General features: G+C 38.4%; 1 protein-coding gene across 2 annotated transcripts in view; it reads left to right on the top strand.

Moving 5' to 3' along the window:
* ATG7 (autophagy related 7) overlaps positions 1-15,115 on the top strand; it is a 107,399-nt gene that overhangs the window by 219 nt on the left and 92,065 nt on the right. Inside the window, exons 2-11 of one of the 2 annotated variants that reach the window (XM_027703117.1) lie at positions 2,999-3,209; positions 3,433-3,487; positions 5,167-5,284; positions 6,092-6,169; positions 6,736-6,852; positions 7,859-8,008; positions 8,533-8,621; positions 9,713-9,834; positions 10,854-10,944; positions 12,704-12,848. In XM_027703117.1, the coding sequence (XP_027558918.1) occupies positions 3,032-3,209; positions 3,433-3,487; positions 5,167-5,284; positions 6,092-6,169; positions 6,736-6,852; positions 7,859-8,008; positions 8,533-8,621; positions 9,713-9,834; positions 10,854-10,944; positions 12,704-12,848 (1,143 nt within the window). In that variant the 5' untranslated portion in view covers positions 2,999-3,031. Of the gene's footprint in view, positions 1-2,998; positions 3,210-3,432; positions 3,488-5,166; positions 5,285-6,091; positions 6,170-6,735; positions 6,853-7,858; positions 8,009-8,532; positions 8,622-9,712; positions 9,835-10,571; positions 10,655-10,853; positions 10,945-12,703; positions 12,849-15,115 lie in introns of those variants that run through there. The other variant, XM_027703118.1, reaches the window with a different exon arrangement.

Genomic DNA, 15,115 nt, shown 5'->3' with positions numbered 1-15,115 from the left:
GCACTGATCCTCCCTCCCGCCTCCCGGGATCCCGGCACTGATCCTCCACGCCGCCCCCCCGGGGTCCCGGCACTGATTCTCCGCACCGTCCCCCGGGGTCCCGGCACTGGTCCCAACGCTGCCCCCGCACCGGCCCCGCACTGCACTTCGCCCGCCTCAGGGTCCCGCTGACCGCGAGCTCCCGCGCCCCTGGAGGTCGCGGTGTCCCGAAGCCTCAGCTGGGACTGCAGTCACGCAGTGTGCAGGGCCGGGGCCGTGCCGGGGTGCGGGGCCGGGAGGCGGGGCGGGCAGCGCCTGCCGGCTCGGTCAGTGTTTCGGCGGGACGGATGGCCGCTGTTGCCAGCGTAGCCTTTTTGTGTGTTCATAATGGCCTTGGGCACGGGGAAGAGTTCTTTGTCCCGAGAAAGGGCTTGAAAACGGGTATGAGCCCAGAAGCAGGTTCTCTGAAAATTTTTTACTCTCCAGAGAATGATTCAGGCAATAGTGATCTTCTTTGCACAGGTACCGTTGACATACCCACCTCTGGGCCGCTGAATAAAACATTTTGTAGAAAAACCTACACATGCTAGGGGACTGTGTGAATTTGGTTTAAAACCTATAATTTCATGATTGTTTTAGGTGCTGGTAAACTGCTAATCAGACTTTTACAACAGATTAATTATGTCTGTCAAGGGAAAGACCAATATTAGTAAAAGACCTGCTGTGTTTTTCACTTAACATATTACTCCATGAGATCAGTTTTAAAGTCTGCATGTTTAAGAGCAAGTGCTAGAACTTAGGTTGGTGATAGTGCATCTGTATTTCGGGTTAAATACTCCCAAATTCTGTGACTGGCAGGATATCTAAGGCATACTGGTAAATCTTTTTATTTCAAGCACAGTTTTCAACTGGGCCCTTTTGTAACTCAGGGTTGTTCCACATATAAAGTTTTGGGTATATTTTTCTACTTCTCTTTATTTATTACATTTTCCTAGTCACTTCTTACCTTTAGAGGCTGTGTGTGAATTTCTGCATGCAACCTCCACAAAATGTATACATTTCATCTTCAGTCTTCTAAAATTTGTTGCACAAATTTACTTTGGTTTGCTGATATTGCATTAAGAATGCATTTAAATGAATGTTTATATCAGAATACATTAAATAAGATTTTCAAGAATCCATGCATCAGAGGTGATTGCATGTGCTCTTCTGTTTGCATGTGCATCACATAGTGAGATCCCCTGTTTGTATTCCTTAAGTTGCACAATAACTCTTGAGATGCTGTAATAAAGAAAATAAGGAGGGTGTTACAATTGATTCCAAGTGGATGCTTTTAGGCTGGTATGTTCAGTGTATGTTACTCATGTACATCTAGATACTGTCACTGGTTTCTTGGTCATGTAAAATGTTTGACAGGACACTTTAGTCTTGGATGTGTCATGGGAGGAAAAGCAAAGTGAAAACATTACCTGTTTGAAAAGTTGAGAAAAGGCTTGAAGGAAATTCAGAATTTTTAGTTACAATAGAGCTTGTCTGGCAAGAAAAGTGACAACTCGATCTTGTTTTGGAAAAAAAATGGGGGTAGGGAACTTAGTGGATTCATATTGACTAGGCAGCTGTTGAACCTTTGAATAAAAGTTTTATTATGGAAGCCTTGGCAACAAGCACCCTGTAATCTGACTCTTATTGCTAACATCTATATGACAAATGATTGTTTGCCTGTTTTACGATAAGCTTTCAGTGACATACAGTTGCAAACAAAAAAATTATTAGAGCTTAAAAGCTATGTAGTAGTAAAAGTTAAATGTTTGCTGATTTATGTTACTTCTTATACTCGCAGAAAAAGAAGTTTATAAAAATGGTGAGAAAATTCCATGCAGTTAGTTGTGATGTTTACATTTCTAGGACTTGCAAAGTTTCAAGAAACTGATTTTTTTTGTGTTAATAAAAAGGGATAAGCTATCAAAGTTCACACTGCCATGCATACCAGCTGCTGCTAAAAATTAAGAGAATGTAAAAAAAAGGTGGTGGAGGGGGAAAACAAAATGGTGTATTTGCAATATGCCAGTTACAGCAAGACATTGTGACAGAACTGAAACATGTAGCTTTCGCCATGAAAGATATGGAAAACCTCAAACCTACACCCAAGAAACCACATTCCACAACTTAGCAGCAAGTAAAGAAAGCAGTTACAGTAAAAGGAGAAGCTAAGCTGGATAAATTGAACATAGAAGGCATAGCTGGGTTACATTGAAGACTCTTTAAGGAAGTGTCTTGTAAGGAAAAGCATAACTGCCTTTGACTCAAAGTTGGATATTTGGCAGTTATTAAGAAATTAAACCCACCACTCGTTCCTTTCCCCCTGTTCCAAAGAGAGTGAAAGAAAAGCTTGTAAGCTCAGTTCCTTTGCAAAAGTGACTTCACAGGATAGTAAACCTGGAGCAGTTCAATTCAATCCAAACTTCAATACAGCAAAACTAGTTGTTCAAATTGGTGTCAGAGAACACAGCTGTTTTGGGAACCTTATTTTTGACTTTGCTACTTTAAAATCCTAGCATTGTGTAAAGGTAACAGGGGTATTGTGAAGGATCAGTAACAAAAGCCAATTGCACAGGATTACATTATGCAAGCTAAAAAATAGTCTTTAAAAAGTATTTAGTTGAAGGTCATTTGAGTTCAGGTGGTTGATTTGATAAGCATTGGAACAGAACTGGAATCAATAGCTGTTGACCTCCCTTCTGGACTTGGAAAACAGCAGTTGCTGGCTTGGCAGATGGATGTGCTGTGAGAGAGATATGAGCTTATGTTCGTGTCTTTGTGAGGAGTTTTAAAACTGATATTTTAAAATCTTAGTTTTAATGTGTAACAAATCCTTGTTTTGCAGCATTTATGCTTATCTTAGATAATCACAGGCTTTCTTCACTTTAATCCAACAAAATATGTTAAAAAGTAGCTGTGAGTAGTCATAGATGATGTGATCTATTGAGTATATACTTATCAGGCATATCTGCTCTTACAGAATTCTGTTTAACAGTGATCATCAGCTAAAATTATGGCCACTGCCAGTGGTGAGGTGCACCATCCTGTAGATCCTGGAATCTCAAAGCTGCAGTTTGCTCCCTTCAGTAGTGCCTTGGATGCAGGATTCTGGCACGAACTAACCCAGAAGAAACTCAATGAATACCGACTGGATGAGACCCCCAAAGTTATCAAGGGATACTACTACAATGGTAGGTGGGAACTGAACATCTTCCTTAGCAGTTCAGGTTTCTCCTGTCATAGTCTTTTAAGTATTTGTGTAACATATTTTAGGTGTTTGGCTGAAACATTAGAAAATATGGCTGAATGAGCTGAGAATTCTTCGTGGGTAATTTATAACTTAGGTTAACAAAAAGAGGGTAATTCATCTATGTATTTCAGTTTAAAAGAAGCATCTTGCTGCTTTTTGTCCAGGTGATCCTTTGGGTTTGCCAGCTCGCTTGACATTGGAGTTTAGTGCCTTTGATATGTAAGTACATACTGTGGTTTACCTTAATTCCTGCATAAAGACACTTTCCTTGCATAACAGTTACACATAGGTATATAATATTACTTAGACAAACTCTACATGAGAATAAATATACCTTTTCATGAACTTTATAACAGTGGAGAGACTGCTTTCAGTTGCAAACACTAGCTCCTTGTGTCTGAAGTAGTATATTGATCTGAAGGGCCGAGTTTAAAATATGGTGGTAAGTCTCTGATTCACTCAATGTTTGTATATATGTTTATAAAATACCACTTTTCCCATTTCTTCGGTTTTTCTGTGTAAAGAAGGCTATTTCAGTCATCCAATTTCAAATTTTTCCTTAGATCTTTATTTACTGAGGATTCATCATTGCAATCAGAATCTCAAAATAGTTTTTACTACCCCTGGTTGTTACATTGCAGTCTTTTCCAAAATATTTTAACATTTCTCACTGGAATTTTGTAGTTTTGCCTTCATCCCAAAGTGAAAGGTAAATCAAAGTTGCTCAGTGTACAGAGCAAAAATGGGATGAGAGGGAAAATATTTTTTCGACGTGGTTTTAATTTCCGGCAGTGCCTAAGTTAGTATAACTAACATAGGAACAGATGTCTTCATAGTTAGTGTCTTGTTTGTTTTAAAGTGGTGGATTATAGAGTTGTAAATCACAGTGTGCCTTGCTTGGTGAGGGTGTTAGAAGCCTGGTGAGGCTTTGTGCATTTTGAGATAATTTCCTAGGAGATATTATCCCATTAATTCTTATGTAAGAATATTTAGGTAAAATACTGAAAGCTTATGCAGCAAAGTGCAATTGGAAGACAGCTGTGACATTGGAAACAGGAATTGCAGGTTAGGAAAAAAGGGATGGTACCATGGTGTTTGAACTCTCAACCGTTAGGACAAAAATAAAATTATGAAACGTCCACTTAGGTAGCGTTTAATTGTTCCTTCTACTACAGTAATTTTCTGTACCTTATGTAATCAATTTAGGTGATCATGAAGAAGTGTCTTTTAGCTTTAAAAATTTTTGGAAACTACATCATGTGTATTTATGATGTAACTTAAACATTTGCTGTGTTTAAGTTTTAGCAGTGGCCAGAAGCATATCAGTTTGGGAGAAGAATGTTAAAAAGGAGTCAATGATCAGATCTATAAATAAAGGAATATTGTAGGGTTTTACCTAATTTATCTCAAAAACCTCCTCTGTATTTGCAAACAGCAGTTTTTCCACTTAATCTTTTGTCTGCTTTAGACTTCCTTTGGGACATATTTTAAACATAAAATTTTAACTGAGTAACTCTTTATGTGAATACAATACTGATGTCTAAGTTTAGCCTAAATTTTTTTTTCTGAATGAAAATCACATTTGTCATGGATAGCTTATATTTGAACAGAATTTTTAAATCTTCAATCCATATTTTAGTGTCACCTTGCTTAGACACAATACAGATGCCTTATCTGTTTTCAAAGTCATAATGGAGAGGTGTATTTGTAACCAGTCCGTATTCTATAAAGCATTATGATCATAAAATTGTTTTTATTCAAGGTGTTGTTGACTTGTGTTACTGTGCCTCGTCACTTGATAATTTCAGGGCAAGCTTACACCATAGGGAGCTACTGCTACTATCTCTGATCATGTTAAAGGTATATCCAATTCCCAGGGGTTTCCTTCTTTTATTCAGGAATGCTTCGATACCAGCACGTTGCTGTCCTGCTTTTGGAACGTTGTATAATACCAACACTTTAGAGACGTTCAAATCCTGTGATAAGAAATCACTTCTGGAAAAAGAAGCAAATGAGGTAAGACTAAAAATCAAATCATGGGTTATTTCCAAATTCTTTCTACCAGTTGAAGTACCTTATAGTCTCTGCTCCAAGTATTGGAGATACTCACCCGTATAAGTAGCCTCGGGATCTAACTTATTCTGGTAGGAATAGTTTGATGTTTGATTTTTACTGTTCTTTACGAGAGAGTGGAAAGTAGCTAATTATACTTTGAGAACTTGATTCAGTGTTCTACTAGGCTGCATTTTAAGCTTAGCAGGAGCTGCCAGTTTGTCTTGACATCCAGAAAACAGCAAGTGCCTGGTTTAAACATTGGATTACTGCAGTATATCTCTGTGACAAAGAGATGGAGAAGCTCCAGAACAGCAAGAAGACTGAAATAAAGCAAGAAAAAGGTGGCTGTCAAAGAGAGCGGTCTGCTTGCACTAAAACTAGCTAAATTTAATTTCATGGCTTGGTAAGAAGTGAAAGTCAAACTTAAGGCAACCTTTTACTGTTTGAGACACTTCACTTTGGCCAACCCTTGATTCCTTTAATTCAATTGATTGTCCGCATGCTGGCATTGAGTAGCAAAATTTTCATGCGTATCTTCACTCAAGACTGAATTTTTTGTGTTCCCGTGTCTTACCTTTAAGATCCTTTTTGCCCAGATAACAGTGTGGATGAGATCAGTTAGGAAAGGATCACAGTCTATTACTGGGAGTGTTAATTTCCAGACTCTAAAGGTAGCTTGAAGAATTAAAGCTTTTGCAGCTGTTCTCATGCTCTCTTGGTGTTTTTGTTTTTCTGCCCTTTCTCTTCCTCCTTGTCCATCAATGACAGATATGGGAATCCATAAAATCTGGAGCTGCTCTTGAAAACCCCATGCTCTTGAACAGGTTCCTGCTGCTGACATTTGCAGTGAGTAGAGATAATGTATCTCATATTTAGAGCATTGTAGTGGAAATGATGAAGTGGTTTCTTTTAAGGAGAAATGCTGTATTACTGTTACCGTATAAATGTCACCAGGATCGCTCTCAGGCACCTTATAATGTCTGAAAATATTTTTAAAAAAACCTGATAAACCACTCTGATGTAGAGCTATCAAATATTTTAGGATGTATTCTTTAAAAAATGCTGGTACCATCTCATATAGTTTCTACAAATCTGTAAGATTACCTGATGGCTTTATACATATTAGTAAAAGTAGAGCAACTGTTTCATGTTTAACAAATTGGAAGTTAATAAACACTGAAGGATTGTATACACATTATCTTTTTAAATCTTAAATAAAAATGTATACAGACAAGGGAAATTTTCTAGTATTTTTTATGGTTTTCTAAAGTCATGACACAGTGCCTTATGAGGTAAAGAGAACCGTGGTTCCTATGATTAGTATCATTGACCATCAATTATAATTAATATTCCAAACTATCATTTAGTTTGATGTATATCTTTATTATCTAATTTTACATTTCTTTTTCTAGGATTTAAAAAAGTATCACTTCTATTACTGGTTTTGTTACCCTGCTCTCTGCTTCCCCAATGGAATACATATAATTCAGAAACCAGTGTGTCTTGGTGAGAGGTTCTCATTAAATCAGGTATTCAAAATGCTGAATGTTATGAAGTCTGTAGTACTAAGAAATTTTGTGAGCTGCAAAACTTAGTATTTTTTGTTAGCACATACTGAATTAATTTGAGAACCTAATTTCTTTTAAAATCTTCACTTTTCTTATTTCCAGGTGGGTGTTTTGTTTACCTCTTTTTTTGTTATTGTATACAATCTCTCAGCTTAACATTACTTCACCTTTATTCATTTAGATGAGGCAATAATGATTCAGGCAATGAAGCAAATGATGTGGCAAACACTTCTTAAGGTGGCAGTTATGTTAATTTTTTTTGTATACAGCTTAATGAATATATAGCTATGTGTTTGAAACCCATTATAAAAGAAAATTTTTTAAAAGGGCGTCCCCTGGCAGAACCAAGTCATTAAAATTACAAAATTGTTGATAAAATAAATGATTGGATAAAGAAAAGGAGTTAATGGGGAAGATTTTTTTTTAAGGAGAAAAGATAACAATTTTGAGTTTCTTTCATACTACAGTGTAAAAGAACCAAAAAAATCAACTTGCCCACGTGTGCCTTTTTGCTTTGACAGAAGTTAATGCAAAACCTTGAATGGCTTTTTAATGGAATAGTAATCAATGAGAAACAGTTTTGGTTTTTTCAGTGAAAAATGCTTATATCCCTTCTTGGAAGGCCTTTCTTAGTTCTGTAGTGGTAAATAGTGTAAAAATATCTAACAGTCATGATCCAAAGACAGAGTTTTAATTAAACACTGAAAATGCACCTAGTGAAATAAATTAAGTAGGACTGGTTTTTTCCTAAGAAGAAAGGGACAGATTTAGTTTCTTAGAAAGCTTCTCTGACTATCAGGATGAGATTTTTATCTTGGTTTAATTCTTATTGCTAGATCAGTTTGTGGAAATGATAATAATGGTCCTGTTTAAATTTACATTGACAAATGCTGTTTTAGCAACGTAATTTTTTTATCTCTGTTACTGTGATTAAAACTGTTGGTTACAGTTATCTTTTTGCTTTTAGATTCAAGCACTTCAGAAAGCATATGATGAACTTTGCCAGAAAGAGGGGGTTACAGCCCTGCCTTATTTTTTAATCAAGTATCACGACAATTCTGTCATGATATCTCTATTGAAAAAGTGGGATGGTTTCTTTCAAGACCAAAGGGGAAAGGTAATGAGAATTTTAAATCTTTTTATAAACTGTAAATGTTTAATTTTCAAATGGTTTGAAAATTGTCTGTGATACTGAGCTGGGCACAGTGGTACCATCTTGAAGGTTGGCTTTACAAGTGATTTTTATGCTGGTTTTCCTTTAATTTGTTGTCTTGCTGGCATGTGTCCCTTCACTTTCTGATCATTCCAAAGTCAGTACAGAATTTTGTTTTGAAAACAAGGCTCAGTTGATGGGCTTCTCTCATAATGGTGTTTTTAAGCAAAGTAAGGACGGTGCGTTTACTGGAGTGAACATTGAATGTCCATAAAGAGGCCAAACTAAATAAAAGTCAAAGCTGTGGCAAACGTTTGACTGAAATCTAGTGTAACCATATAATAAATATTTGTAAATATGCAAAATGTGTGTGTAGGCCTTCCCTATCCAGAATTTTTACATTAAAAATGCCAGATAACTTTTACTGTGAACTGAATTAATATATGTATGAATAGATGACTTCTCATGCAGATCAATTTTATTTGCAGGTGACGGTTGGAGTTTATGATCCATGTAATTTATCCCACTATCCAGGATGGCCACTGAGAAATTTCCTGATCCTGGCAGCCCACAATTGGTATCTATTTGATTCTTTCACACAAAGCTAATTTATTGGTTGATACCAAATTAGGCATTTTTCTCCCCATGGCACTTTACTTGTATCACCCATCTGAGATTTTGCTTTTACCCTCGACATGCCTCACCTTGAGTGATTCTGATTTTATGTATTATTCTGGTTTTTACTTCTGTGAGCCACAAGTCCCTATTAATCCTAATCCTCACATGAATGCATGTGCCTGGAAATACCTGCTTCAGACCCCGACAATACCCTCTAGGTGCTTCAAGTATTGTTAAAAGTATTCTATGAATTTCTATCATTTATTAGTGTCAAGTAATAGTAGACCTCAGTTTTGAAAATCATATATTCTTAGGTTTTCTTGTAGTGTACCATCTTGAATTTTTTTGTTAGGCAGAAGATGGGAGACAGGAAAGTTTTATGCTCTGGTTTTTGAGAGAAAAAAGTATAATTTAAAATGCTTTTTGGAAAAGAAGTATAATTTAAAGGATCAAATAAATTTGTGTTGCCGTAACAAAATTGTAATTAAGCTGCACTGCCATAGTTTTGACTGTCACATTTTATTCCAAAGCACTCAGGAGAAGATATGCAGGGTTGGGTGTGTTTTCTGGGCTGCCAGTGTACAAGGATGTTGTAAGAGCCAAGGGGTTTGCACATTCTTGGGATTCAGGGGGTTTTAGCCACTCAAGTTCCAATTGTTTGATTTGAGGGTTTGAATCATAAGGAGGAAAAATTTTACCATATTGAGAACTTGTGACATAGCAAAGTCCGTCATGTCACCTGAGATGTGCTCTAGTGATTCCCTGCTTTTTATTCCTCTAAATATACAGTTTGTCCAGCAGCATTTTATATATGAGAGAGGACAGGCTGACAGTGTCATTACATAGAACTGTTCACAACAAACTAGTTATTTTCATATTTTCATATCCTAAGGAGTTGTTTCTATTTCTGTTCTATTTCTGTGCCTGAGAAAAAGCCTTACTCAGAATCTACGAGGGACTACACCTTTATGAAATGGTGTTTTAAAGAAGTCCCTCTTCTATTAAAGAAGTTGCATGTCTGTCTCTATTATCTTTTTTTTCTAATGGCAGGGGCAACATTCTCCAGACAGTTGAAGTGCTCTGCTTCAGAGACAGGACCATGCAAGGGGTGAGGGACGTAACACACAGCATTATCTTTGAAATAAAACTTCCAGAGAAACCCCTTGGCCCAGGTAATCCAGTTAAAAAAAAATTCCTATTTTTTTTTCTCCCTCCTCAATCACTGCAGAGACAGAAAAATACAATAATCATACCAAGTCATTGCTTATACTAAGTTATTTCAAAGGGATTTTAAATTGTTTGAATTTCTGTCAAATGTCTACAAAGGAAATGGTTCTGTCTTCAACAAAAAAAAGAAGAGAGCATATTCTCTTTTAATTTTTTCCTACTTTAATTGTGTTTCTAATTTAAAAACAAGAAAAGTCCTCCTGGTATCATCAAAAAGCCCAGGCAATCAGTATTTTCTTGTTAAATTTGTACACAGTTCCTCGGGTAGAAAAAATGCATATAATAGTGAATTTATATGGTGTAAACTTTCTGTATATTGCTAAAATGGTAAAAGCCTGGAGCAGAGTGAAACTGTTTCTTCAGTCCTATAGTGACATATCCAGATGTATTTTAGAGCAACACATGTGTAATGCTAAAGCATAATTTCAGAGTTAAAGGACAGTACCACAACATTTCTGTACCTCATCCAAAAAGTTCTGAATGCTTTATATATATAATTTTTATGAATTGTTTAATTATATATATTTAGGATATATAATTCTCCACTGAATTCACAGGTAGCGTCTAGGGAACGTGAAGAAATGATTGAACTTGGCAAAATTTACTGAGTTCTGATTTATGAATTTACTGAGCTTGACATTAAAGATCTGGAGGCTTGATGAGGAATGGTGCTGTCTCTTTTAGGTTTAAAGTAAGCTGAACAGGCAAGAGCAGCACATGGGACACCTGAGGGCAAAGCACTTCTCTGAGAATCAATGCTTTCAGGTGATGAAATCAGCAATATTTGTGTAGCAACGTGCACTGGGTGGTTAAGATACAGATTATTTACTTAAAAGTTTAGCATTAGTGTTTTTCCAACAATGTTAAATCCAACAAAATTTCTTTTTTCTATCCTGTGATATTAAGGCTTTCATTCTTTCTTTTGTTTCTTTCTTCCTTTTTTTTCTCTCCATATGTCAAACAGATTGTCCAAAAGCTGTTGGATGGGAGAAAAACCAAAAGGGAGGCATGGGTCCAAGGATGGTGAATCTCAGTGAGTGCATGGATCCAAAAAGGTTTGGTTTTTATCTTTTTAATTCCTGTAGTTTTCTTTACTTGGGCTCAATCCATAACAAGTTGAAGTGTGAAATGCAAGGAGTATCCGTCTCTTAGGTCAGAATATACAGTAACATATACACTGTGTATTGTTTTGGCAGTCCTTTTGGAGGGAAGAACCTTAATGGAACAGTGCACTGCCTGCAGCGGAAATCTTTGCCATTTTTAACCTTAGCTTAAAATTTCAAATGCATTGTATTTAGAACTGAGTGGGATGTAGGCCATAGTGTTACAGGCCTGTGGTTTTCACTGAATTCTATAACCTGCAGGTTGTTAATGATAATAAGCATGGAGAAAAGTTCAGCCTTTGGGAATTGTTAGAGTGTGACAGGAAAGAGCTCAGGAAACATGACTTTAGTGATTTTTATCATTCAATAATGGATTGAAAAATGTTACAGAGCCTGTTGGCTCGTCTGCTTTCACTAGCTGCATCTGTGCTCTTGGCTTGGAAACACTGTAAGTGTGCTGATCTGATGATTCAGGTTAACATTTTACCCATCAAGCAAAGCCATTTTTGTCTTGCAATTGTGGCAATTCTCAGTATGTTCATACTTCCTTCGAGAAAGTTCATCTCAGGACTCTTAATTATAGGTAAATGTAACTTCTTTATTTTATGCATGTTCACTTCTGTTATTTCCTACAGGGGATGTTGGTAATATGCCAGCCTTGACAGTTGCCATCTTAAATCCTTGTTGAACAAATAATTTAGTGGATACTGCCAAATTTTTTATATGATGTATAAGGGAATGAAACTTTTAGGAATCTGAGAGCTGTGATGACCTGGTTGATGAGAGTTTTAACACCCTGTGTTCTGATGAATATAAAAATCTGAAACTAGCTTGAACATGGATTTCCTACCTCATTTTCCTTCTAAAACTTTCACAAAGAACTGACCAGATTCTTCAGGGGATAAATGTAATATTTCATGTTAAGGGTGGGTGTAATTGCATATGGGAAACCAATTTAAAAAAGAAAAGATAGTTGATGGGCAAATGATCTTAACAGGAATCTTGTCTGAGACTGTTTTTATTTTCATGCTTGCATCAGTTTTGTTACTAAAATTTTAATTTTGGATTGTTACCTTTTTCAGAAGCTCTTAGAGACCCGTTCCAATTCCAAAGGAAGTATGTGGCTTTAGTAGATTTTTACAGCAAGTCCAGAGTGGCCAGCTGACACCTTTTCAGTATATCCAGGCTTTTGAAAGAGAACATTTTCCTAGCAAAATTTCCTGCTTAATAACCATCTTTTCAAGTATCTACAAGTTATTTCTTTTAAACTTCCACTATCTTTCTACTGTTTCTTCAGTAGTGATTTACTATTCTGTTTTTAAGCAGTGCAGTCACAGCATTTCTAAGAATGTTATTGGGCCGACACATTGGTTACAATAAGAGGTTCCAAGGAAACTGGGTATCAGGAACTGTGTGTGTATTTATTTAGAATGATTTTTGGCATCTTCTTTTTGCATGTTTTGCATGTGTCGTGAGTGAACAAGGAGCATAAAAAAAGTTTTTCCACTGTCCTTGCCATGCACCTTATTATTAGGTAGAAATATGCTTGGGAGACTTTGTTTATCGTATTACCGATGTGTTAAATTGCCAAATTCTTTCTCTCCTTTAAAAAAATAAGTCTTGAACTTCTTCAGTTGAAAAACAAGTAATTGCTTTGTTGGAGAAACACAAGAGCATTCAAAAGTGTGTTGCTATTTATTTTGTGGTCTAGGTTAGCAGAATCATCCGTGGATCTTAATTTGAAATTGATGTGCTGGCGTTTGGTGCCTACTCTGGATTTGGAAAAGATTGTGTCTGCCAAGTGTCTGCTGCTAGGAGCTGGTACACTGGGTTGTAGTGTTGCAAGGACCTTGATGGTAAGTCCTGAGTTAATCTTAAAACTAATCTGCTGTTTCTTATAAATTCTGTGTTTCTTTTTTTTGTCCAGCTGCCACGACACATAAGAGAAAAGTTGTATTCCTGTCCATTAAAATACACATAATGCATAATTAGTCAATACTATAAATTGCAGGGAAGAGGTAAGATCTTTAGCCAATAAGTTCTGCTAATAGTAGAACAGCAGAAAGTCAGAGAACCGTGGCAGAATAGTACTTGTTTTGAATTTACATTAAAAAAGATTAAACAAGAAATTCTCATTAATTTTAATGAGCTATAAATACGCAGTGTAGGTAACAAACAAGAGGAGCTGGAAGCCATCGTGCAGCAGGAAAGCTGGGATGTAGTCACCATCACAGAAACGTGGTGGAATGACTCGTATGACTGGAGTGCTGCCATGGATGGCTACAAGCTCTTCAGAAGGGACAGGCAAGGTAGGAGAGGTGGAGGGGTGGCTCTATATGTTAGAGAGTCTCTTCACTCTGTAGAACTTGAAGTCAGTGACGGCAAAGTTGAGTGCCTGTGGATCAGAATCGGAGAAGGCCAACAAGGCTGTTATCCTGGTGGGAGTCTGTTACAGACCACCCAACCAGGATGATGAGGGTGATGAATTATTCTACAAGCAGCTGGTGGATGTCTCAAAATCGCCAGCCCTTGTTCTTGTGGGTGACTTTAACCTGCCAGATGTCTGCTGGGAACTCCCCACAGCGGAGAAGAGGCAGTCTAGGAGATTCCTACACTGAATGGAGAATAATTTCCTGCTCTACCTGGTAAATGAGCCTGCCAGGGGTGGGGCCCCACTAGACCTGCTGTGCACCGAGAAGGGCTGGTAGGAGATGTAGTGGTCAGAGGCCGTCTGGGGCACAGTGACCATGAAATAAGAGAGTTTTCAATACTCAGGGATGCAAGGAGGGCCATCAATAAAACTTCTACCCTGGACTTCCAGAGGGCAGATTTCGCTCTATTCAGAAGACTGGTTCAGAGGGTCCCTTGGGAAACAGCCCTGGAAAACAAAGGGGTCCAGGAGAGATGGACATGCTTCCAGAAGCAAGTCTTGAATGCATGGGAGCAGCTGTCCCAGTGTGCTGAAAGGCGAGCCGGCGGGGACGATGGCCAGCCTGGCTGAACAGGGAGATTTTAAAGGAAATTAGGGGAAAAAAGGGAACTTACCGACTGTGGAAAAAAGGGCTGGCTACTCATGAAGATTTTAGGAATATAGTTAGGTCACGTAGAAAGAAAATTAGAGAGACAAAGGCACAATTTGTACTCAGTCTAGCCACGGCTGTTAGGGATAACAAGAAGTGCTTCTACAAATTCATCAATAGCAAAAGGAGGGGCAAGGAAAACCTCCATTCTTTATTGGACATGGGGGGGAACATAGTCACCAAATATGAGGAAAAGGCTGAGGTACTTAACACCTTCTTTGCCTCACTTTTCAACAGTAAGACAGGTTGTCCTCAGGAAAAGTGGCCTCTGGAGCTGGTAGACAGAGACAGAAAGCGGAGAGCCCCCCTGAAATCCAGGAGGGAACAGTTAGTGACCTGCTGAGCCACTTGGATCCTCACAAGTCTATGGGACCAGATGGGATCCACCCAAGGGTGATGAGGAGCTGGCAGAACAGCTCGCCAAGCCGCTCTCCATCATTTCCCAACAGCCCTGGCTCACTGGGGAGGTCCCAGATGATTGGAAGTTGGTGAATGTCACACCCATCCACAAAAAGGGCCAGAAGGAGGACCCGGGAAACTCCAGGCCTGTCAGCCTGACCTCAGTGCCTGGCAAGGTTATGGAGCAGATCATCCTAAGTGCAATCACACAGCACCTACAGGATGGACAAGGGATCAGACCCAGCCAGCACGGGTTTAGGAAGGGCAGGTCCTGCCTGACCAACGTGATCTCCTTTTATGATCAGGTGACTCGCCTGGTGGATGAGGGAAAGGCTGTGGATGTGTCTGTCTGGACTTCAGCAAAACCTTGGACACCGTCTCCCACAGCATATTCCTGGAAAAGCTGGCAACCCACAACTTGGACAGGGGCACTCTGTGCTGGGTTAGGAACTGGCTGTAGGGCCAGGCCCAGAGAGTGGTGGGGATGGAGCTGCATCCAGTTGGGATCTGGTCACCAGTGGTGTCCCCCAGGGATCAGTGTTGGGCCAAGTTCTGTTTAATATCTTTATTGATGATCTGGATGAGGGGATTGAGTTCACCGTTAGCAGATTTGCAGATGACACCAAGTTGGGGGGGAGTGTCAA

Source organism: Neopelma chrysocephalum, unplaced genomic scaffold, assembly GCF_003984885.1.
Source record: "Neopelma chrysocephalum unplaced genomic scaffold, ASM398488v2 Primary Assembly neopelma1_209, whole genome shotgun sequence".
Classification (NCBI taxonomy): domain Eukaryota; kingdom Metazoa; phylum Chordata; class Aves; order Passeriformes; family Pipridae; genus Neopelma; species Neopelma chrysocephalum.
The sequence above is the reverse complement of the archived record's forward strand: the minus strand, read 5'-3'. Positions and strand labels throughout refer to the sequence as shown.